This window comes from Pseudochaenichthys georgianus, chromosome 6, assembly GCF_902827115.2.
Source record: "Pseudochaenichthys georgianus chromosome 6, fPseGeo1.2, whole genome shotgun sequence".
Lineage (NCBI taxonomy): Eukaryota > Metazoa > Chordata > Actinopteri > Perciformes > Channichthyidae > Pseudochaenichthys > Pseudochaenichthys georgianus.
Window position 1 is genome coordinate 23,708,267 of NC_047508.1, and position 25,499 is coordinate 23,733,765.

The following is a 25,499-nucleotide window of genomic DNA, read 5'->3' on the forward strand; positions in this document are numbered from 1 at the left end:
TAAAAAACATATTAATTCAAATACCTCATAAATGTTTCCTGTTCATGGTCTTAATAGAAACTATGTTAAATATTTTAGGGAGGAAAACATATAGATCTACTCTCACAGTTATTGGCAGTTTAGATTCACAAATCCATGTCTTTGGACTGTGGAAGGAATATTACGTGGAGAAAGAGAAGACATGCAAACTTAAGTTCAGTCATGTTTTAAATGTGAGGCAACTGTATCCTGATCCCATTTGGTGGCATGTAAAGTACCACTGTTCACCAGTTAGTCATAAAGAGGTGTATTTTTCTGCAGAATCACATAACTGTGTACAAGCAACTGTGGATGAAAAGACTGAACTGAAGGATCATCGCCTCATTCAGTGTTTACAATACATTATTGTATTTAATTCCCAAAATCTCTGACTGGTCATTTTATAATTTTCTGGAAAGGAAAAATGACTTTAAAATAATTTCTTTCATTTTAAAATGTCAAACTATTGTTGCGATTAAAATGTTTCCTGTCAAATGTATTTTAAAACTTGTGTCATTTCAAAATGTGTTTTTTTACAAGACATTTCACAATGCTTCGCTCATTTGATCTAATATAAACTGTACGGAATACAGACTTTTATGCTAATTCATTCATTCTCCTTTCCTTTTTATGTATCTTTTCCGCAAAAACCCAAAACACAAGTTACTTTTACAGCTATTCTTACACATAAGCAACTTGTTATACTTTTAGACAAATAATGTGTTTTTACAATTTTGAGCACATTTTAATTTAATTTATTGTATTTTGTATTTACTGCACTCGAGGATACATTCAAAGTTCTTGACATTTTCCGGATCGACTGGCCTTCATTTCTTAAAGTGATGATGGACGGTCGTTTCTCTTTACTGAGTTGAGTCGTTCTTGCCATAATATGGTTTACAACAGTAGTCAAATAGGGCTTTCCACTGTGCACTAACCCTGCCTCTGAACAACACAACTGATGGTCTCAAACACATTAAGAAGGCAAGTAATTCCACAAATTGATTCTTGACAAGGCACATGTGTTACTTGAAAACCATTCCAGGTCACGACCTCATGAAGCTGACTGAAAGAAGCCAAGAGTGTGCAAACTGTCATCAAGGCAAAAGGGGGCTACTTTGAAGAGTGTAAAAATAAAAATCATATTCTGGATTTTTTTAACACTTTTTTGTTAACTTTGTTCCATATGTGTTCTTTCATAGTTTTGATGTCTTCAGTTTTAATCTACAAAGTAGAAAAAAATGTAAATTAACAAAAAACATTGAATGAGAAGGTGTGTCCAAACCTTTGACTGGCACTGTATGTGTGTAAAATAAAGAGATTAGTACACAATGGTTATTGTAAATACAGGAATATCCCAACACCATTCTGTGCCTCCTAGAATATTATGAATATGTATTTACATTATTATTATTATTTATAAAAGTACTCATTTATGAGTTTACTTTTGGTATATTTTGATGGTTATAATAATGTACTTTTACTAAAGATTTTGAATGCAGGACTTTTACTTGTAAACAGTTATTTGTGCACAGAACATTTCTTCACCACTGCTGGAAACAAGGCTTTGATTCAGTAAACTCTTAGGGTGTTTATTTGTGTCTATTATGTAATATATTATGCACAATATTGATTGGAGTATTTGAATACTATATATTTTTTATTTATCCTCCATTGCCCTGCAGTGGGACAACCCTGAAGTGATGGAGACGGTGGGGAGTTTCCCTGTTGACAGCAGTAGCAGCAGCAGCAGCAGCAGCAGCAGAACACTGACTCCCTCCCTCACTCACTCAGCTAGCCGGCCAGCTAGCTAGCTGCACCCTGCACCCATTGGTCTACACGAAACTAACTACACTTTCACCAGATATTCACCATGGATTTAAACAATATTGTGTCACAACTTGAGAATACCAACGAGGAGGAAACCGAGAAGCTTCTGCTGCAGTACAATCGAGAGGTAAGTCTCGTTTTACGTGGACCAAAACAAACGACGGTGCTAACGTTAGCTAGCTAAACAACTAGCTTAGAGTTAGCTAAACATATTTAGCAGCCGAATGAGCTAAGATGTTTACACTTTCGTATGATATATGATAGATGATAGCTGTGTTGCATCGTTTAACATATCACACTAAACATATTAATGAGGAAACCCGGAGTTGTATGTTGTTTCCAACACCATCCTGATAATGCTAATACTGTCTGCTCACTAACTATATTACTGCTCGTAGAGTTAGCAATGTTAGCATACTTTAGCTTCTTATTGGAGGTCTCTGTGAAATATGTATATCCGTTTCAAAGAGGCTGGGGTTTATTGTATTGTACTTTGCATGTTAATTCAATATCTATGACCATTCAGGCTAAGTTGTTCGGTGTCCTCAATGAGCATCTTATCTGTTTCAGAACAGTCACACCTTCAGTTTTGACCAAACGGAAGAGAGCCTGCGGATTGTAAGTACTACTTATTATCTGAGAGGATGGTGGCCCAGTTATGTTATTATCTATATCTGTGTTATTATGTGTCAACTCAGAAGCTGTGCCAGGGCGTGTTGTCAGTTCTGGGCAGGCAGGTGCAGCCCAGCTGTCAGAAGACATGTCTGGAGACACTCCGCATCCTGTCCAGAGACAAGCGTGTCCTCGGCCCTGTAGCCACCAGGGAGGGCATGCTGATCCTGGGAGGACTGGCAAGGCTGAATCCTGGAGAACAAGGAGATGAGAACCAGAAAAATGGTCAGGAAGACACCCAGTCAGAGGAGGAGGAGAGGGTGGTGGTGGAGGCCTTGAAGTGCCTATGCAATGTGGTTTATAACAGTCCTGCGGCTCAGCAGGTCTGTGTAGACGTGCAGCTTGCTCATGGCCTGTGTGCCATTCTGCACAAGGCCCGCACATGGCACCATGAGGTGGGTCTCTTCACGCTGCGTCTTGTCTTCCTGCTGTCTGCACTGAGACCAGATGTGCGAGGGGTTTTTCGGAGAGAATTGCATGCTGTAAGACTACTGACGGAGGTCCTGGAGTTTACCCTAGATGTGAGCTGGGTCGGTCCCTATGAAGCTGCCCCTCCAGATCCACAGGCCCTGCCTATGCCTGCAGAGGACAATGAGAGAACAATGGAGGCGCTCAAAGCCTTGTTCAACCTCACACTGTCTGACACTGGTGGTGAGGTGAGTTGATGATGGGTTGTACATCTGTTGACCGCTAGACCTTTGGGTTTTTTTCTGTTACTCATTGTGTATGTAAGTGTAAAGAGCAGATAAAGTATGCATCATCAGAAAAGTAAATGTTTCTGTCTTATCCATTTAGTCAATTAAAGATTAGACTGTCCTGGTCTTAGCCAAATGTATGCACTTGAACACTCTGCAAAGACTATAACCAAAGACCAGCTAGCATGTGCATTCTGTGTCAGATTTACAGGCAATAAGTACAGCGTAGTCTGTATTTGTCATTCAAAAAGGGAAACAGGAAGATCTTAGATTTCAGACATAAAAGCAGTTTTTTGAACACTTTCACAGCACCCTCCCTTCTTTGCAGTTTGCTTGTTCCCTCACTGCAGCTCTTGTTCTCTTGCACTGATTTGCTTAAGCTGAACAGCCAAACAGGATGATGTTAACCGTCAAAACAACCGGCTTACGGTGTCATGGCCTTTAGTCATGTGACCGTGAGCCACTAAAAGATGTTCTGTTCATACTGCTTACACACAAAGGCCAAAATAAATGTATCATCCTGTGAATGAAATGAGACAGTATTTTGTTGATATCTTTTTGGTTTTTAAAGTAGTTATTAGGGAATAGTTTGTAGTTACAGATGATTTATGATAATCATTCTCAAAATTGGCTGTCTTGCCACATTTCATGCAATTTGGACCGAAGGCGACACATGATACCGTGTAAGTCTTAATGACACCAAATGTAGGTGTTAGTTCTCAAGTTTGACCCTGCTCTCCTCTTTGACACTGTAGAAATCTAAGCTTCCTATTCCTTGTCCTTTTATAAATCTAGACTCAAAGCTTTGATCTCACTCTATCTCCTAGCTCTCCTCTTGTTGCTCTTTAGACGAGCTGTGATGCCCCATAGATTTCTTGGCAGGTGTTTTTGCAGTTAGGCCTTAGTGTCCATATCCTTATCCTTGTAGCGTAAGAACTTCTGTATCTAGGTGTTTTGCTGAACTTCTGAATATAACACTTTCTGCTTGAATTCATGTTTTTGTGTTTGATAGGAGGATGACCACCAGTTCCGAATCATCGCTGCCATCCTGCGTCACCTGCTGATGCTGAAGACTGAGACTGAGGATAAAACAGAGGAAGCTCACAGGTGGGATGTCTGTCCTTTACTGCTGTTAATATCTGAATCTGTTTTAGTCATCTCCATCCTGAATATTGAATGAAGGCACTCTGCTCTTTGAAACTTGTAAAACTGGTCAGACTCATTTGAAACTGATTTGCATTGAAACTTAGTCACAGACTGACAAAGGGCTTTCACCGCTCAACACACTAACTTGTGTAGATGGTCTGCTGTGGTCTGATAGCAGACTTCCGTGCCGTTTGAAAAGCTACGATGTTTCTTTGGAGCCTTGTCGGGTGTTTTATCTTGTAGATGGTCTCAGCTGTCTTGCCACTGCAGCAGCAGCATCTTATTCACATGGTAATTTAATTCAGGAATGCCAAGAATCTGTGGCCATAGACCAAATTTAAAGAGTGTCGTATAAAAGAGACTGATGTTTCCCTTGACCTATCAACTCAATGGCTGAACAGGTCATGCGACTTTGGCCCATTGACCGACATGACTTTGTTAAGATACTATGACATGTTTTATCTATACTGTAATTTGACTTGTTTTCATCATAGTTCTCAACATACCAGAGGTCGCGTTAACTGAATATTTTCCGTCTATGACGGAATTTTTCGAACAAAAGTCTGAAAGCCGTCCGTCATTTTGACCGATTAGAACAAACTCAGAACAGCGCCACAGTTTCCCCGCAGCGGGGCTCCAGTATTATGCCGTGTTATGCATGCCCGCCCAAAAGGAAATGATATAGTTTCCAAACGTAACTTTGCCGAACAGATCTTTACGCTGTGCGCGCTCCCGCGAGGTGCAGTGGGCATGCATAACATAACTAACAGTTCACGGACTGACAGGTGATGATGGATTTTGACGGAAATGTTACGATCGTGTCCGTCAAAATGACGGGCAGCGAAAAAGTCTAGCGCAACCTCTGCAACATACTATACTTTTTTTCTTCAGAATTACCAATACTTTTTTATGACATACTATATTATGACTTACATATTTTTCAACAGTCTATACTCTGACTCTTTTAATTACATTTTTTAACATATACTTTTGAGCGCCTCTAAATGTGTCATTATTTGTGTCTTATTGGCTGTTGCAGGTCTACTCAAACAGTATATCAAAATATCTCAACTAATGGATACGACTCACGTTACAGACATATAACAGTTGATATATCTGCCCACAGTTTATTAGGCAGAACGTTTTGCTTACTAAACACAGCTGGGGATTGTGGGGGTGTTGAACAATGTAAATATCTCTTCAACACGTTCTTTATTAACCTGTATTTCCTGTATATTGCTGTCCTGACAACATGGAGTTGTGCAAATGCTTCACTCATAGCTCCGTGTAAGCTAAGAGCAAGAGATGATTCTGTACTTTGCCATGTGGGATCCTTTACTTGTGAAAATGACTCAAAGCTTTCATCTAATGTAGTCATCTTAAAGCTATTCTTGACTTATTTGTACTTCTTTAAGACAACAGAGTATTTGGCAGTTCATTACCTTTTAATTTACTTGACTTTTAAATATCAAACATTTGGTATAGACCAACTGCGTCATAAATACTTTTTCTATTCATCTGCAGTCATGCCATCAACCTGCTGAACAACCTGCCTGTGTCCTGCCTGGACGTGTTAATCGACGTGCCTGTCCAGGGGGGCCTAGAGATGTACAGTGGGAAAAACTTGGATGCAATCCAGATGTTGATAGACTTCATGGCGAAAAGGATGGACAAGGTAAAGTTCATCCTCTGCTGCAAAGCCAGACAGAACTAATTCATCGACACTTCAGGACACAGAGAGCTTTCAAACTTACATGCAAACTATGATACATTTTACATTTCTATACTCACTTGCCGCCAGTAATAGACATAGACATACTTTATTGTCATTTCAACAAGACACAGAGTGTACTATTAAAACGAAATTTCGTTGTACTGGCTTACAGGAACAGGACAATATAAAAACTTGCTAAAATTGTACATGTAAATAAATAATAGTGACGTGGTGCTGATAAAATTAAAGATAAAGTGTGCGTTTAAAATATAAAGACTTACTATACATATAAATAAAATAGACATACTATATAAAAAAGATGTGCTCTTTACACAGCGTAATGTAATCTTTATGTTACTGGTCTGCTTGCTGTTCAGCAGTCTGATGGCATGGGGGGAAAAAGCTATTGCAGAATCTGGCTGTTTTGCTCTTAATGCTGCGGAACCTCTTGCCGGAGGGCAGCAGGGAGAACAGAGGATGAGTGGGGTCTTTAAAAATGTTCTGGGCTTTTGTCAGGGAGCGTTTCTGAGCGGTGTCTCTGATGGGAGGGAGAGAAACTCTCCCATAGTAATAGTAATAGTAATAATAATAATAATAATTAGCACTGTGATCCGAAACCCTCCCCTGATTTAAAATGTATTCAGTGGTCCATCTTGTGCAGCCTGTGAAGTGTTTGTGGTTTGTGTCTCTCCAAGCAGGGCTCCAACTACAAAGAGGGTTTGACTCCGGTGCTCAGCCTGCTGACTGAAGGATCCAGACATCACAGGGAGATCCGCAGGTTCATCAAAGCTCAGGTACAGAAGCGGCCAACATTTAGACAGAGATGATAATAAAGTATGTGACGTTTCTCATTTCATCTGGGAGGCCAGAATCTGCCCTGCTGAAGTGACCTGTGTCATGAGTCATGAGTCAGGGTTTGATTGTAATGACAGAAAAACAATAAACGCATAAATCAATGAACGTCTACACCTTCAGGTACTTCCCCCGCTGAAAGACGTAAAGATCAGGCCAGAGATCGGCACCACCACCAGGAACAAGCTGGTGCGCCTTATGACACATGTGGACATGGGGGTGAAGCAGACGGCTGCAGAGTTTCTCTTTGTCCTCTGCAAAGAAAGCGGTGAGCATGGGAGGAACATAGTGCAACCCCACAGATCAGAAAATATGAAGTGAGAGCAGGAATAACTTTGGTTTAGTTTGAGTCTCTGTTCTTTACACACAGCTCCAACACAAGTACTATCATGAAATCGTGAAATGGGACTCCCTGATAAGAAAATCTGAAGCTTGAGAGTAGGGGCAGAAAGCATTTCAAATACATGTTTATTATCTGTTGTGTGGATTTTCTTAAAGCATGTTTTATACAATAACATTGTGAACCACCTAGGACTAACCAAATACCCTAAAAAGGAACTAACCTTGCTACTAAATGGTCCCAAACATTTATTCCATCAGTTTTAACATTGGTATAATAGCTAAGATGCGATGAGACATAGGGCTAGTGGAATTAATGTTAGATTACAAATGGATTACAGAGCAGGGTTTGTAGTTTAGAAGTTAAGTGCAAATAATGGAGTAGTGAACTATCCGATGCATGACTGCTGCGTTGCTCATGCTCGCTCTAGATGTAACTTAACGATCTTGGGTATTTGTGGTGTTGTCTTGTAGTAGACAACCTGTTGAAGTACACAGGATATGGAAACGCAGCGGGACTCCTGGTGGCTCGAGGACTCCTTGCAGGAGGGAGAGGAGAGACTCAGTACTCCGATGATGAAGACTCAGACACAGAGGAGTACAAATCTGCTAAACCCTTGTGAGTGCTCTGCACAGATCTTAGGGTACAGCTCTCTGAAGCCAACGTGTTTAGTTCATCTGTATGCATTGATTATGTATGAATCTGTTTGCTGTTGTACTTTATTTGTGCTCATCTTCCTGTTCCAGCATCAACCCCATCACCGGTCATGTGGAGGAGCCCATGCCGAACCCCATCGAAGAGATGACGGAGGAGCAGAAGGAGTACGAAGCCCAGAAACTAGTCAATATGTTTGACAAGTTGTCAAGGTAACAATGCTAAAATATAAAAGACTCTAAGAATAACTCTACTAGGGACTGTAGAATCCTCGGTTGAGTAATTCAACTAAGTGTTTTATTTTTCTGATGTTTGTTTTTTTGATAATGGACAGTAGAGAGGTAACAGGACATGAGGGGAAAATGTAACAAAGGTGTTTCAATAACATGGTCAGTGTCTCAAACCCCTTGGTCAGGAACATTAATAGCATAAAATAGCACAAAAATTAATCAAATGTTCAACGGACGGTAGTCAACAAACAGATATCATTCTAACCAAGAAACAAACAAACTTGACATGCCACTGAAATCTTTTCAAAATGTACAAAAAAATCCTCATTTGTCAAAAGGCTCGACTAAGATCATTAACTTTTTGAGCTGGAGCAACAGTTGCTTTCCTGCTCAAATTATTCATATTATTCATTGTTTCCCCTGCGAAGAGCCCACCTGTATTTGTGTTGACCTTTCCTCAGTGAGCAGAGGCTAACGTCAGTCAGGCACAATGGCGTCACAAAGGTAACAGTGCGCCCGCTCCCTGCCAACCGCTTCATCAAAGGAAGAATCTCTTCCTGTGAGCTGCAGCTTTAATTAGGCCGACTTCCAGCACGCCGCAGCATTCAGCCGGGGTAAAAGGAAGCTGCCGGCACGCCGCTGCAGCATCATTACCACAGCCCCGTTAATTATCACCTAATTGGTAGACACAGCCGGCTCTTCGGCCCCGGCTCCTTTTATGTGCCGCATTCAGGTTTCCTCAGATAACACATGTGTCCTGACTTCATTGTGAGGAGCCAGTCAGGGAGTGGACTGAGACAGAGGCACAACTAACAACAAAGCAATTTGAGTGGAACGTGCAGGGAGAGACACGAGTGAACAAATGTGCAAACGTAAGAAAGCTGACCTCGTCCTTGTTAAGCCAAAGAGGGGGTTGAGCTGTAATGAGACACGTGTGCCCAGAAGAGGAAGATTCCTCTCCTCTTTCTTCTGCTCCTCCTCAGTGGAGGAGGTGTGATGCTGAGGGAGAGGTGCGTCCTCAGTGCAGCTCTAAGGAGATCGCTCGGAGCCCTGGAAGAATGTGCCCCCCTAACTGCTTAACTGGTCCTCCAATTAGCACATATTCTGCACCCCCGCCCACCCCCGTTTACATCTGACAGACCCCCAGTCCTCTGTCACTGCTCGGGAGGAGAGAAGGGGTTATTTCTGCACTAATTGGGATGGATGATGTCACATGTTTTTGTTTGTTTTGTCTTGTTAGGCTTCATTTTACCTGCCGACACTAACCAGTGATCTGAGGCTGTGGACTAGTGGTGCCTCTCTGTAAAAAAAAAAATGTCATTAGAGAAACCTGCAAAGAAAATACTTAAATATATTCTGATTGAACCACATCATCCACCTCCTATCAAACTACAGAACCTGCTCTTTAACCAGGATAAGTTACATTTAATTGGAGGAATCGGTAGCGATTACATGGCCATTTATTTTGGAATCTCCTTACAACTGAATGCAAATGGAGACTTAATAAATCTGTGGTGGGTAATTCTCTGATAAACCATCTCAGAGGGAGGGGTGACACACAGTGCAGGTATAATTGGATTAGGATGAAGGGGCAGCCGTGGCTTTGAGGAGATTAGTTTGAGCGCTGATCCTGTAATTAAACTGCCAGGGGGGGGGTTGAGGATGGCCAGACAGGGGCAAGTGGGGTTGTAGGGTGAGGGTCCTTGAGCTCTGGATGTAAGAGAGTAAAGATGCAGGAGTGAAAGCCCCCTTTAAACTGCAATACAGACAGTCCTGAACAGAGTAGGGGGTTTTGTTTGTATTAAAGATAAATAAATTCTAACAGCAATATGTTTTTCTTTTTGTGTCAACAGGCAGAATGTGATCCGGCCGATGGGGGTCATGCCTGACGGGACGTTAGCACCACTTGAAGAAACTCTCTGCGACCCCCCCGACGACTCAGGATCGGACTCTGACTAGGCACGCCACTTTCAGGCCCCATGTTCAGGCCCTCAACACATCCCAGAGCTGTGTCCCATGTCAGTGTCAGGAGGGTTCTCAGAAATCCAAACAAATGCTGAAATTTAGGATCTGCTTTTTCTAACTTGGATGACCAGAAAGTCACCCTAATTTGACAGATTTGTGAATTAACATTAGGACGTTTAAGTGTATCAAATGTTTCAGAATGGCAGATAGTGAATCAGGTTAACGATAAATGTGTTTAAGCGATGTAATATATGTTGGGCAACATGGTGTATTTAATATTAAAATGTGACGTCCGGTGATCCGGTCCTGAACTGGGACACAGCTCACCATGTCCCAGGAAACAGTGGAGGCCCTGTCGCAGCACTGAGACCTCCTCCAGAGAGGAAGTGGACTTGATGTGCATCAGAGACTTTGCAGTGGCATCAAAATGCAAAGGAGACCACCATGGTTACTGTTGCACCTTCCTCATTTATTGTAGCACTCCTTAAGTTTAAAAAAAATAGAGGTAATAATATAATTCTTTGCTGGATCATGTGTAGGTCACTGAAAGCACATTGTCATAGTTGAAGTGTCACTGGGTCTGAATAATCATTCCTTCACATGTGCTTTTGTTTTTTAACATTTCTCTTCTTTCTGCTACATGATGATTTTGTTAACTCTGTTTCTAGATGACTCAAGCGCACATAATAGAAACTACTTTAAATATGATATCAACAAAAACTGTAAACAAAGACCCTTGTTGTTGGTTTAAAATCATGGGGTATGTCCGTTAGAGACAAATAGATTGGTGAATATTTAGAGATCAGGCAGTGTGGATAGGTTTCGCTTGCAGCTCACACTGAGTCTGTGTTCGGTTGTGTAATTATTATGAGTGTTGCACACCAGTTAGTCGCCAAGGAAACCTTCTGAATTCAGGGCTTGTTGGTTTACTGTTGTGTCACTGAAATACCTTCTTTTTGTTTTTTAATGTATAAATTGTGGAGCGATGCAACCTTTTCCTGTGGTGGAAGATAGTGAAGAGATTGTTTCTGTCTGCTGTGGACTCTCGACAGAGAATTGTGTAAACGGCAATGATTGTTTTCTAATTCATTTTACTTTTGCCAAATCCGCATTATGTTAAATCAGTTGATGTGTTTATTTTTTTTTCTAGATTCAACTGTTTGCTAATTTTATACAATTCGACATGTCTGTATAAACTGATAAGACTTATTTTTGTTGGTACAATTTAATTTAATATCTGCCACTTTTTAAGCCGAATGCAACAGATTTGCCCCCCAAAGTGAAACCCTGACTTTGGATAACTGAGACTTTCCTTGTACAAAAACAAATAGCTGATTACAATCCAGAGAAACCGAGTAATGCTTTAACCAGAGAACATGTGTCATTATATGATCAAGGAAACAGAGACTGTTTACTTGTTTTATAATGAATAATCATGAGCACACTTTTCACCTGACCTGAGAATCGTCACTACTGCCTCCTCACACAGAAAATAATAAATGATCTAGAGTTTGCCTCACAACAGACTTAACTCCGAGTCACTCTCTCAAACTTCATGTGACTAATTTAATGTTTTTTGTTGCTTAGAAAAGTCATAAAAAGGTCAGACATACACAAATGAAAGTTTCTCTCGTGCTCCTGTGTAAATGCCTTCTCTTTCCTCCATATATCAAAATTGCATGTTGATCCCTTCTCTATCTGGAAAGCTTTTGTTGTTGTATTTTTGCACACTTTATATACTGTAAATAGCAGCACTTATTTTATGTGAGGCTTCCACTGAAAAGTTAATAAACTGGAGAATAAGAGCAGTGGTTGTTTTCTGACTAATATTACATAAACCTTGTTTTTAAATGACACAAGATGCAAATGCAATTCCTTTATTGAATTTTGTTTAAAATACAGTTATATAAAACATTAACAAGATGACTGACATGGGACATATAAAACACCTGAATAAACATTAGAATTGTTGTTACAATACATGTATAGTAGTGTTCTCTATGGACACTCGCTCTATAAGTGCTATAAATATGCTTGTAAATAGCTTGATAAACACGTTTTTTTATTTACATATGAACATACAACTATGACACACTGTGACTCCCAGATAAACAGGTAAGTTGCACCTTCAGTCCATTTTAGAAACGAATGAGTCGTGCATATGAACAGGTAACTGGAGAACAGTGTTAGTGTCAGAAGAGGAGGAACAGTTTGAAACCTTTCCAGAGCCTATTGTTTAGGAAACGTCAGCGTCAGGTGCTCTGGCTGGAGGACGCAGAGCTCTTGCTGTCCGTCTCGGAGTCCGTCTCCTCACTGCCGCTGCTGGCTCCCCTCTGCCCCCCCGCTCTGGACCTGGAGGTCTCCGTCCCAGCCGGAGCTCCTCTGCTCTGACAGGACGTCTGGTCCACTGACAGAGGGCTGCTTATCAGCGTAGGGAGGCTCTGCAGAAGAACATGATTCACATAGTCAGCAAAAGTGTTTTAAAATTGAGCCCAGAGACATTTTAAGATCAACTTCAAAGATTATAAATCGAGATCTCATTGGGAGTACTAATGTTTATAAAACAAATGGTGGATTAAGGCCATTTCTGATGTCAGTCATTAGCCCATATATGGAAGCTATTGAAAATACTAGTTTTACAATTTAAGAAAAGCTGATATTCAGACAAACATACATTTTAATAGAAGAAGCAACTAAATAAGCTATTGAAATTAACTGAAATAATCTTCTATAATAATACTTTTATGACAAATCATAACATTTAATTATCATATTTTTATTGCATAATTTTTTCACTTAAACCAGCACAGAGGAATCGTTAATAACATTAGTTGTGTGTCATTTAAACGTAATGTATTGATTGTCCCTAGGTGAAACCCTGTGGCTTTGGAGCAAGGGCAGTTGGTGGTTAAGTTGCATTATGGGTAATGTAGGTAAGTAAAACTAATGATCGAAAGTAAAACTAATGATCGAAACCAAAAGATGATATCTAAGGCTCTGCAAATATCCATTGTTAGTCTGAATCTTATAGAAGTGCAATGTCAGCAGCACCATGGAGTATTCTTAGGTATCTACCTTTTTTCTTTTGTTTATACGTATATATCACTAGTGCTTTGCGTTTCCCTTTGAATATCGCAAAAGTATGTTTAAAAAAGAATCTTGATTTGTATGTAGTTGTGTTTTAAAATGGAACCCACCAGTGTTTCCTGACTCCTCATCAGCTCCTCTATGTCATCGTTCCAGCCGAGCATTTCAGCAAACCTCCTCACTGTCTCCTCCAGGTCGCCCAGCTCCATGTGGTCCGCCCTCCGCAGCGGGACCTTCTCAAAGGGTCCCACAGCGTTTCGGTTCAGGAGGAGGCGGGGAACGGTGGAGCGGACTGTGTTCACCAAGCTGGCAAATGGCTCAATCTGAAACAATGGATTTTGGTTCAGATAAAACCGAGCTCAGTGTTCTGCTCACCAATTAGAGGAATGATATTAAAAATGCTTACCTGTAAAGATGTGCCCATAATGATGAGCAGGTCTGCTTTGGGAAAGTCTTGAGTGTTGAGGAAATACTTCTGAGGAAGGTCCTCTCCAAAAAACACAATGTCAGGTTTCACTGTTGCAGCGCAGAAGGTGCATATGGGGACTTTATCATTCATTATGGCCTGCTGCAGAACCAGAGAAGAAAGCATTGAATAGAAGGACTGTTTTACATTTCAAGATGGTGTTTTTTTAGGTGACACATACCTTAGCCTCTTCAGCGGGGTATGCAGTGTAGCAGAGGTGACAGGCAGCTGTGGCAAAACTACCGTGAGCTTCCACAAGTTTATCATCTGGGATGCCACACACTGTAAAGACAGACAAATATTATAACTCAAACCAACTTTGAATATTTTTTCCATTAGACAAACCAAAAAAGCACAAAGGAAGTCGTGCAGGAAACACAATGTGTAATTTCTAGCATATCAAACTCCATGCAAGAGATAATGTTAAATATTTTTCTGCAATGGTAAAAACAATGCAGTGCAGCGTCAACGCACATGGATGTGCAAGGACCTGTTCATTGCGTCTTTAATTTGGATTTACATTTAAATGTGTATTTTTGTACTCCTTATGAAATGGTTTAAGTTTAAACAGTTTAAAAAAATGCATACAAATAAGATCTCCCTCACATTTCTCCAGTCCGTCGATGTTCTGGGTGTACACTCGGAGCAGCAGTCCTTTGTGATGAAGCATGCGGATGAAGTAGTGTATGTAGTTTGGATGGTGGCTGCCGGGATACAGAGCCTTGGCCAGGGAGAAGAAGGGCTGCGGGTCGTTGGAGAAGTAGTCAATGTTGAAAATAGCTTCTGGGTAAGGGATGTTGTACTTCTCCAAGTTGGCGTAAAGACCGGTTCCTGGAGTTCTGGAAACGTGGAAATACAGGTACTTTGATTTGGACATTATGGTGATGGTTTCATTAAAGTATCTTTATTGTACTTTCTATATCCATGTAACAGTAGAAAGACTAATATAATAGATAAAGGAAAGATGATGATGGGGCTGTAAAGACAACAAATGTACCTGAAGTCTGGGATGCCGCTGGCTGTGCTGACTCCTGCTCCGGCCACCACCACCACGTTCTTGCAGCGGCCCAGTTTGACCAGCCGAGCCACAGAGGCTAGACCCCCCCGGGAGGAGGATTTGACAGCTGAAGCAGATGGACTGCTTCCAAAAAAGACACAAAAACATCTTGATCCCAAATAAGACAATCCCCTGAATTGTGGTCTCCCATTTGCTCCTCAAAAATGGTATGCTCCCCAGCCACAGTGGCCCTGACACCCAGCATGCATTGCCCCGATTACTTCTTTAGACGGCGTATTTTGTTGACACCACTGGTTTCACGGAGTTATAGTTAAACATACCGTATGTCTCACGACTATTACATGCTTATTTTGTTCAAATCTAGCATCATTTTTAATATAGTACTATGCCTCCACTGTTTTAGTTTTGTTACATGTATGTATAAATGTTTGCATATGTGGTTATTTGTGTATATATGTATTTGCAAGTTACTAATAATAATATTTTTGCCTCCGTTTGTCAATCACTGATATTAAAGGTCTCCTATTATACAGTTTTACATCAATATATTACAGGTCTCAGTTATATACAAAACATGTCTCTGTGTTTGGCTCCAAATACCAAACAGATCATTGTATCATCCCATAATCCCCTCTGTTTCAGCCCTGTTTGAAAAGTGCTGATTCTGTGTCTGTTACTTTAGATGAAAATAAGGAGCCACTCCCCACGCCCCTCTGAGAGATATTTGGTTGAAAAGAACACAAAAGTGCTCGAGGAGGAGATTCAGGTGATAAGGTGGGGGGGGGGGGGGGTACCTTGATTGGTCATTGGCTAATGGTTACACAAGACAAAAAACCATTATGACATCATAAGGTGGCCAAAATCTGATCAGCTCATTTTCAGACAGGTTTTTATATAAATGGATCAGGACAAAAAGTGAGCGAATCTTTTTAACTGAAACTTTCAGAATCTCTTTCCACAGAGGGGACACATGTTGATGTAGAAAAGACATGAACAAGTGGATTTTGAATAATAGGCAAACTTTAAAGTCACAGTTGGACCTCCTGCTCTTATTCATGCTCTCTGATTTCCTGTTTCTTATCTAGACTCTATAAAAACGTAAACCTTTTTCGGGTCCACACCTGTTATTGAGAGTGTCCTGTCCGCTCATACTCATCTGACTGAGGTCCTGGGCCAGAGCAGAGTCAGTCTGCTTCCGTCGTTGTTTTCCGTACGGACCCGGCACGGAGTCCAGCCTCTCTGCGGGCTCGGTGAGTCGGCCCCCGGCGCTGCGGGTCACCCTGGGGACTGGAGGCTGGCTGGACCTGTTCATCCCAAAACCTGTTGACAGCAAGCCAAAAAATAAACATTCAGCCTACATTTAAAAATCTGTCATTGTTCATGAGATGTAAATCACAGCACAATGTGGGATCTATCCAAAGGACATTTTAATGTCAAACAGAAAAAAAGAATGATTTGTTTTTGGTTGTACCAAATGGAAAATATTTTTGCTCAACCCGTATTGTTCTAACTGCACTAATTAGATATTGATTTGTTTGTCAGTGATTAGCTCTTCATTTGCTCCCCCTCTTTCTTCTGTGTCCCATATTTAAAAAGCTGTTACACTGAAAGCACCCTTTTCCCCTCACCCTCTCTCCGCTGAAATGTTTTAAAACTGTCAACTGTTGAACAAAAGGTAATGGCTGCAATATATTTAGCAGCCCCCCCCCCCCCCCTCAGCTATGCTAATACAGTCCACAGCTGTGGCAGCTTTATGGTTCAGGGAAAACGGAGGGGAGAGCAGAGGGGAGTTAAAAAGAGGGGTAACAGAGGTGAAAGGGAACCGCAGATTGACTGTGTGTCAACAAACCCAGCTGGGAGAGAAAAGAGGATGCCCCCTAACGGCCCCCTGAAAGTGAGGAAAAAAGGGAGAGGGGGGCTAGAGATAAATGATATAGAGGCGAGATTCAATAAAGGGGGAACAGAGGAGTAGAAGAAGAAGAGGAGGAGGGAGGTTTCCTTTCCAAAGCTATTCTAGGCCTTCAAACAACTTCCATGAGGAATGAGTGTGAGTGATCAGGCAAAGGCAGCACAAGACAAGGAAACAAAAGAGCTACATCCCATAAAACACGACTGCTTCAGAGGGCGGCAGGGAGATAAGACCAGCTTTTCTCCAGGAGCACCTTATCCCCTCTGGACGGGACAGCAGAGGTCACTGAAGGCTTACTGAGCAGCAGCAAAAAAGAAAACACAATACCAGCCTTTCAGATGAAAATGTAAATGTGATGTAAACGTGCTTTTAGCTTGAAAACATGTACACTTTGGCCTCTAACCACTTTAGATAACCCGGGATAAAGTAGTATCCAAACTTTCTTTTAAGGAGCTCAATCTTCTTTCACTTTGCCTCCTTACAAAAGATTGAAGCCCCCACATTACTACCATTTATTTCCCTCACTGCACATCCTAAAGAACTATTAAAAACAGCGGGAGGGTGAGGGTCTCTGCTTTTGTCCGACACCTCTAAAAAAAGACACTGCTGAGTACATGCAATAAATCACCAGCCCAGTTATTAAGGTCTCACACTGATGGTGTGCAGAGGCAGAGCCAGAGAGTCAACACACCCTCTGATCATATCTGCAAAAGTCACACTCACATAAAAAGTCATGCAAAAAAAGGCCAGAATGACCTAGAACAACAAATAGAGCACACAGGTGTTTTTTCTCCCGGGATGATATTGAAACCTGTAGAGTGGCAGCAGGTTGCAACCAGTCAGAACAGAGCAGCAAAGGGCCATGTTTACAAAATGGAGGACACTTCAGCAACAACTTGAAATAACAAAACTGAAGAAGTTTTTGTCGGTTTAAAAAACGACATGAAGTCTTGTGCGCATATTTATTTTTATGAGATCAAATGCTTTTTTGTGTTTTTTTAAACACTTGTGATAAAGGCCTAACTGTGCCACAAATACCATTATTATTCTTTAATGGCAAATAAATCCCTGTGTAAATGACAAAAGGCTTTAAAAGGATTTGACAGCCCCCACCCCCCCCCTTTTTACTCGGCCTTTCATTCTGGTTGTTCTTGCAGCTCTCTCCCAGTCGATAAGCTGCAGTGTGTCCCAGTGTGTCCCAGCACCGGACCACCAGGAGTGTAGCTGCTCACATGAGGGTTACAGTGATCTAATTAGGACCGTCCTAACCCCCCCCCCCCTCCAAGTCAGGCTAATGGATAATCCTTTTATAACTTTTAATGCTTGGACTTAAAGCCAAAAGAAACAAGGAAAGTGAAAAAGTGTCAAACAACAAACTCCTCAACTGCAGCAACAACTGAGGTACAACAAAACCTGAAACAAAAAAATAGAAAGAAAGAAATTCAATTATATTTCTTAAACCTTAAGATTGATTTGCAATTTAAATAACACATTTCTTTTAAATTAAGGCTGCATCCAACAATTATTTTCCTTATAAATGAAACTGTCAGAGCACCTAGGGAACAAGGTTGTAACAGAACATGTGTTGTATATCTCTTATTAGTCTGCCCCTACACTGTCTTCTGTCCAATAAAGGCAAAAATAACAAAGAAAATATAAAAACACAAACTGTCAAATATTTGTTTTCAACAGGCCACCGTGAGGCATTCAGCTAAAATGAAAATAAAATGGAAGAAAAGCAACAAATCCCATTTGAAAAGCTAGAATCATTGTTGTCAATGTGTTGATTGACTAATACAATTGTGTTTGTGTTAAACTATTACATATATTACAAACAACCATAATCATAATTTCAGCAATATATAAAAAATAAAATATAATTCCTCTAAATTTTTTTACACAGTGATCAAGTTAATCCAGTTGCAATTCAGTTCACATTCTTCATTAGGTTTATTTGCTTTTCAAAAATAGATATAGTAATACAAAATATCGCAATACAATATATTAAAATAATATTATAGAAAATAATATAATAAACTAAAAGCAGTATTTTAGAGATTATTTTGTGGGCCAGTGTTATAAACCTATGATTAATTTTCACTGAAATAAAGATGTTACGTCCCTATCCGACGCTCATTCACTGTCAGCAGCAGTGGGCTGAACCTGTGGACAGTCTCTCATTTCCTAAAGAGTCGATTGTTAGAAACCTCTACCTGATGGTTCTGTCACAGTAACAGGTCAGCTGTGTCTTAAAGGAGATTTGGTTAAGTGTAATGAGGGGCTTTTCCCCCAGATTTTAACCCTCTGCCCTCAGCAGAGTTGAGGACAGCACACTTTGATCCCGGTTGCCGGCCGCCATGACACAGGGATGGCAGTAGGCAGAAGGGTCGCCATGGGAACCTCTTCATTACTGAGCTGGAGAGGCAAAAGCTCAATGTCGTCCTTCCCACCTGCTCACTAACGACATATCACTCTGTGTAGCATCTTTGTTGCTCTCTCAATCCACACAAAGCAGCCAGTCCTAATGTGTGTTGGTATAGTGTTTGCTCACACAAGGGAAGGCTGGGCGGAGGAGACTGAGGCCCCACGAGGACAATTTCGGTCGTTTGCGTTACTGTTTAGTGTCATATAGACCGTTCGGCCACACGAGGACGACCGAATATGGCACTAAACGACTGAGGAAACGACAACGGGTCCCAAGGTGGATAGAAATGCATACGCCACTCTCTGGGGGGTCAAACAGCTCCGTGTGTGCGCCCTATACGGACATTTTCAGATCACTGATAGTGATTGCGCAATAGCCCCGCCTCTCCCCACCTCTTCTGCTCACCTCCGCTTACCCCGCGCCAGTGCTGAAGTGTTTCGCCACCAACAACAACAACAATGGCGGATCGCAGAGTTGCTATCGTGCTCCGGACGCTATTGACCATGCTACAGTTGTTTGTGCAACATCTACAGCAATAATGATGAGGCAATAGCCCCACCTCTGCTGCTCACCCCCGCGTCAAAGTTAACTGCACCCTGAATTCAGATTATTTATCTTTCTCTCGCGAGTGAAGTCTAATCTGACAGGACGGAGACACGCAGCTCTGCCCACCTGCAGCTCCTCCCGCTGCAGCAAAACACACACTTCAAGTCAGATCATCACCCTTAGCTATTTTAATTACCTCTCAAACTCCCTAAACTAGTTATAAATATGTTTATTTTTACAGTCGGCCGGGTCACTGCTTACTGGATGAGCTGCTGCATGAGACAGATACTGGCGCTGTCCGAAGAGAGGGAGGAAAAAGAGAGGCTCCGTGTATTTTATCATTATATTATATAGAGTCGTTATTCATTTGTTTTAAAGCTCAATAAATAACAAAGAAGACCTTTGACCGGCACTTTTATAATTTTGTCCGGAAGATTTCAACTTTAATACACGCTGACTGGCGAAAAACTCTGCCCGGTTCCCTCGGCCCCCACCGCGGAGAATAAACAGAAGGGCAACCATGACAACCTTCTTCTTCGCTGCTTTTGTGGAGGAAGTTACAGCGCCACCTACAGGCTCCTGCATATGTACTGCAGCTTCTCCAGCGGTTGGAGCTAAACGGAGCGGTCTCGTGTGGGCAGACACTATCCGGATAATTATTGCATGTGGACGGAAGCCGTTTGCGATTGCGTTTGCGTTAATCCTATGCGTTTAGCCGTTTTCGTCCTCGTGGGGCCGCAGCCTGATTCTGATCAGAGGGCCCATGGTTCACCAATGAGTCTTACTGTTACTTCTCCTCACCAGTGCTAAATGAAACACCAACAAAGGGATGTGATGTTGTTTGTGAGGATTCATTGAAAGAAATGGGTCTAAAAATAAACACAGGTCAGCTGTCAACAAAAATGTTTAGACTCCACTCATAATACATAGAAACATAAAGCAAGGCTGCAACAAACCACTTTTTTCATTATCAATGTTCTGCCAAATCATTATTTGATAAATCAGGTTTTCTTTGTCAATTGGTTTATTGATTAATCGACTATGTAAAGGGCCATCCTCGGTTACAGAATGGCTCTCTAGAAAACACAATCATTTTAACATTTTCTATTAGAATAAAAAGGGTAAGCCCGTTAGAATAGCATGTTAACAATTCCTGATTTTTAGGGGGAAAAAGGAGAACCACTTTTGGATGTACAGCACGGCAAAAATGCAGGCACTCAAAATAAATTGACTGGTCTGGATTTACAGAGGAGCAGCTAACAGTGAGGCTACACTGGCACCTGCTGGAACAAAACCTCATTACACAAATAAACTTCCCTCTCCTTTGAAAAACAAAATACCACAGACTGACTGATGCTATGTCAATACACATATTACATGACAGCACTAATAGGATTGTGTCACGTTGTTTAATTGTATTGCTTTTTATGATTTTGACTTTTGCACTCATTGTATAATTTGTATTATTGTATGATGCCTAACGACATCAAGCAAAGGGACTGCCAGTGAAAACTAACCTAAGCCAACCCATAACTAGGTTAAGTTTATTTGTACATTTTCAAATATTATAAAAATGTTATCACAGAAAATAATTCTTCCCATTTTTGGACCATGTAAAGCCTGTTTACTCCCTGTATATCTATGTTCCCAGGTCCTGTGTTCTGTAGTTCATTATTCTGTTGGCACACATTAACCCTCCTGTCAAGTTTGACCCTTTTAAGTTTTCATAAACATCATCCAGCTTTTTTGGAACAAGGCTCCAAAACAGTAAAATAAGCACAACAAAACCAATGGTTGTCATTTTATTAGATTCTGAAGGCCTCAAAAAATTGTCACTGGTGTGTCGGGTCAATTCTGGCTTGGCCATGACTTTGGGTGGTTATGAGGGCAAAACATGAATTCTTGTTTAATAATAATCAAATATACCCACAATGTTTTATGGCTGCATGCCATACTATTAAAGACAAATATTGTCTGGAAGTCAGATTCTACCCTATCTTTGATAAGATTTCAAGTGCAGAAAAAAAACTTGGAGGCAGAAATGAACAATATAAATCAGGAACTTAAGTCCTGCTTTGTTAGCAGAGTAAGCATAACTTCATTGCTGTTTAGCATCCAAATAAGTAGAGGAATAATGAAACATCAGAGACAGTGGCTTTATTTATACCCATCATTGACCTTTAACCTGTTACGCTATTGGCTTCCGGTAATGCACAACAAATAACACAAATTGGTAACACATTTACCTCAATGTTAACCTGCTTTTATATCAGTTAGAAGACTGATGTGAGGTGTGAGCGTTTAGCCTAGTTTTCACCTAAGGAGGAATAAAGCAGTGACCTTTTCATAAGTTCACTCAAGACAAGGCCTTAAGATGTAATGATCCCCAAAACTGCAGTATGGATTTCAATATTCAAGCCTTAAATATTGAAATCCATACTGCAGTTTTGGGGATCAGGAGTTCCTTCAATAGCACATGTCATATTATGTAAATACCTTTATATATACAGTCTATGGTAAATACAGATCTGAGTTACATCTTTGTGTACACATTGTGTTCCATATAAATCTAGGTAATATAGGATATATATAACAGCTAGGAAAGAGCTCGTCATTGGGATACATAACAGCTTTTTAATCAGAAAAAAATGTGAGACAAACAGATTCAGACAATAAAAGTAAATAAAATACCAGGATGTTTTTTCTAATGCAGCTCCATTCTGCAGAAAATGATTGGCATTGTTGTTGAAAGACGGAGGGTCGTCTACAACGACATATTCTGATAGTAAATATAATTACATGAACTTTATAACAGGGCTTTCATTAAGATCACTGTCATCATTCATCACCAACCTGTCTCTCAGACGGCGGAACGTTTGAATGCTGAACACACGGCCACCACGGACTGACCGACGACTTTGTTGGTCCACCGTCCACTGGTTTCACATCCGAAAGGAAACTCGATAATCTACTTTATCACTAAAAACTGAATATGTAATCCACCAGCCGCTGCATTGAGGTCATCATCTGATTCAGGAGTAATAAAGGTGACACTTCTTCTAAAATACATGCACTTTATCTGCAGCAGACCAAACGGCAGAGAGCTGTCACTCCACTCTGATGCAGTTTTCGGGTACCTACAAAATCATTACGAATACAGGCGGGAAACACCAGCTGGAGTCATGTGGTACTAGTTTCCGGTGTTCAACTCCAGTGCTCAGCTGGCCTCTTTCAAAGCATGTGTGTATGATATGGCAGAAAAATATCCAAAAGACTGAATTATCTTAAATGTAAAAGGAGATATCTGTTTTATTATAACAATATCACTCATAGTATAGTATCACGACATATTTAAATGAAGCTGAACCTGCTGCTCCTCACAGAGGAAAAAGGCTGTGTGAATTGCTTTACATTTGTGGATAAGGGTGGATATCCCCCACTGTCCTGTGTGTGAAAATGGAAGACAGCCCACACACCTATCAATCATCAAACCGTGGGGTCCTATTTCATTATGTGACGATCTCTATCAACACGTAATGTTGTATCAATGTATATAGAGATGTGTTACCGCAAAATTATTCTCCGTCGGGACTTCCTGCAACAACACCACGCCGCCACCTCGATTCTGATAGGCCAGAATCTATTATCAAAGATGTCCTATTTGAGAAGACGATCACTACGTGACAATCTGCAGCCGCGAGCTGTTATGTGCCAACATTGCCGCATGGTGTTCTTCATCCCATATTATGTGGTCCGGAGTGACTCTTACAGACTGGACCGCTGGTGAACAGCTGTTAGAACGGGCCGTTCAGGTGTTCAGAGCAGAGCTCCCTGTCGGAGCGTGAAGTGAACTGAAAAAATGTTCTGGCTAACGTTAGCTTTAGTACTCAGATCTTGTTCTTGAGTAGAAGTACCAGAGTGTAGGAATACTATGTTACAGCAAGAGTACTGCATTAAAAATGTTACTCAAGTAAAAGTATAAAGGTATTCTCATCAAAATATAGTGGAAATAGCGACAGTAAAGTTAGTCGTTGTGCAGATTGGTCCATTTCAGAATAATATATATGATGTGTTTTATAATGATTTATCATCAAAGTGTTCTCAAAGCTGGTAACGGTGCAGCCTGTTTGAAGGACTCTGTATACTGCAGGGTAGCTGGTGGATTTACTCCAGGTGGAACTAAAGTCTGATTTAACACTTGATTATATTTCACATAATTCATCCAGATCCGTAAAGTAACTAAAAGGTATGAAATACATGTAGCGGAGTAGAAATACACCATGTCTCTGAACTGTAGAAGTAGAAGAATAAAGTAGCAAAACATTTAAATACTCAAATAAAGTACAAGTATCTCAAAATAGTGCCCCAAGTATAGTACCTGTTGAGTTTATGAACTTAGTTACACCAGTGGCTATACAGATAGAAAGACTAAGCCTTGCACAGAGGCATGAAAACACATCTATGAAAATGCTCAACAGTGCTGCCAGAACCGCAACTGACTGCTACAATTAAAATAAATGCCTCTATCCATCTCCATCAGATGTGACTCCCTGGCACCTCTGCCACCACTACCTGCTGCTTCAGTTGTTCTGCCCGCCAAAACCATCTGCCACTCCTCACATAAAGTGGATTAAGGCAAGGCAAGTTTATGTATATAGCACTTTTCAACCCAAGGCAATTCAAAGTGCTTTACAAAAAATGAAAGACATTAAGCATTAAAAAAGAAAAGCTAATAAAATAAGCATTAAAAGGAAAAATACATGGATAAAAGTTACAGTGCAGTCTAAAATATGAATAGTTCAATTTAACATCAAAAGAAAAGTTACATGGATAAAAGTTACAGTGCGGTCTAAGATATGAATAGTTCAATTAAAAGCAGCAACAAAGAGAAAAGTCTTTAGCCTGGATTTAAAAGTAGTCAGAGTTTTCAGCGGACCTGCAGGTTTCTGGGAGTTTGTTTCCAGATATTTGGAGCATAATAACTGAATGCTGCCTCTCCATGTTTAGTTCTGACTCTGGGGACAGAAAGCTGACCCGTCCCTGAAGACCTGAGAGATCTGGATGGTTCATCATTTAGCAGGAGGTCAGAAATGTAATTTGGGCCTAAAACCATTCAGTGCTTTATAAACCAGCAGCAGTATTTTGAAATCTATTCTTGACACACAGGAAGCCAGTGTAAAGACTTCAGAACAGGAGTGATGTGATCCACTTTCTTAGTGTTAGTGAGGACTCGAGCAGCAGCGTTCTGAATCAGCTGCAGCTTTCTAATAGATTTTTTAGTGAGACCTGTGAAGACACCATTGCAGTAGTCGAGTCTACTGAAGATAAAGGCATGGACAAGTTCTTCCAAATCCTGCTGTGACAGTGATAGTCCTTTTATGTGATGTGATGTGATAGTCTTTAATCCTAGATATATTCTTTAGGTGATAGTAGGCTGATTTAGTAACTGTAATAACTTACACGTGTGTGTGTGTGTGTGTGTGTGTGTGTGTGTGTGTGTGTGTGTGTGTGTGTGGGTGTGTGTGTGTGTGTGTGTGGGTGTGTGGTGTGTGTGTGTGTGTGTGTGTGTGTGTGTGTTTGTGGTAGGGGGTAGCCAGATGTTCCTCTTTGTGCCTTTAGGCCATAAAAAAAAAACCCCAATGGTCGCTCTGTGGTCTGCTCAGATTCTCTTCCCCTCCAGATGTCACACCTGTGGTCCTGACCTCGGGTGGCAGGACTTTAGGAAGCAGAGGAAGGGGGAGATTCCGTCCAAAAATGCAAACCTCTCCAGTGTCAAATAGCACAATTTTTTTTTAACTGTCCCCTGACTTGTCTTTAAAACGTTCCTGTATTAAGTCTTTCTGTTATGTAGCGGAAAATCCCATTTAAAAAAATGAAGAGCAAAATAGTTTAGTTTACTTCTCTGTCTGTTCGGATTTGGAAATGTTTATGA

The 25,499-nt window shown here is 40.8% G+C and overlaps 2 protein-coding genes across 5 annotated transcripts; one reads left to right on the top strand and one right to left on the bottom strand.

Moving 5' to 3' along the window:
* Positions 1-1,718: 1,718 nt before the first annotated feature.
* ric8b (RIC8 guanine nucleotide exchange factor B) lies at positions 1,719-11,921 on the top strand. 2 transcript variants are annotated; one of them, XM_034084888.2, is made up of 10 exons: positions 1,719-1,975; positions 2,419-2,466; positions 2,547-3,176; positions 4,228-4,322; positions 5,886-6,036; positions 6,771-6,869; positions 7,051-7,195; positions 7,741-7,885; positions 8,014-8,133; positions 10,005-11,921. In XM_034084888.2, the coding sequence occupies exons 1-10, from the start codon at positions 1,892-1,894 to the stop codon at positions 10,108-10,110; spliced, it is 1,623 nt and encodes a 540-aa protein (XP_033940779.1). In that variant the 5' UTR covers positions 1,719-1,891; the 3' UTR covers positions 10,111-11,921. The 2 variants fall into 2 exon arrangements, with proteins under 2 accessions (XP_033940779.1, XP_033940780.1); XM_034084889.2 differs by having other exon boundaries at positions 6,774-6,869.
* Positions 11,922-12,018: 97 nt separating this feature from the next.
* Positions 12,019-23,179, bottom strand: LOC117447905 (NAD-dependent protein deacetylase sirtuin-3). Of its 3 annotated transcripts, none has more exons than XM_034084891.2 (8): positions 23,136-23,179; positions 15,809-16,007; positions 14,667-14,810; positions 14,276-14,508; positions 13,851-13,951; positions 13,610-13,771; positions 13,314-13,526; positions 12,019-12,557 (listed from the first exon to the last, which is right to left on the bottom strand). In XM_034084891.2, the coding sequence occupies exons 2-8, from the start codon at positions 15,997-15,999 to the stop codon at positions 12,369-12,371; spliced, it is 1,233 nt and encodes a 410-aa protein (XP_033940782.1). In that variant the 5' UTR covers positions 16,000-16,007; positions 23,136-23,179; the 3' UTR covers positions 12,019-12,368. The 3 variants fall into 3 exon arrangements, with proteins under 3 accessions (XP_033940782.1, XP_033940783.1, XP_033940781.1); XM_034084892.1 differs by lacking the exon at positions 23,136-23,179 and adding an exon at positions 22,421-22,761 and having other exon boundaries at positions 14,667-14,807; XM_034084890.1 differs by lacking the exon at positions 23,136-23,179 and adding an exon at positions 22,421-22,761.
* Positions 23,180-25,499: the final 2,320 nt, after the last annotated feature.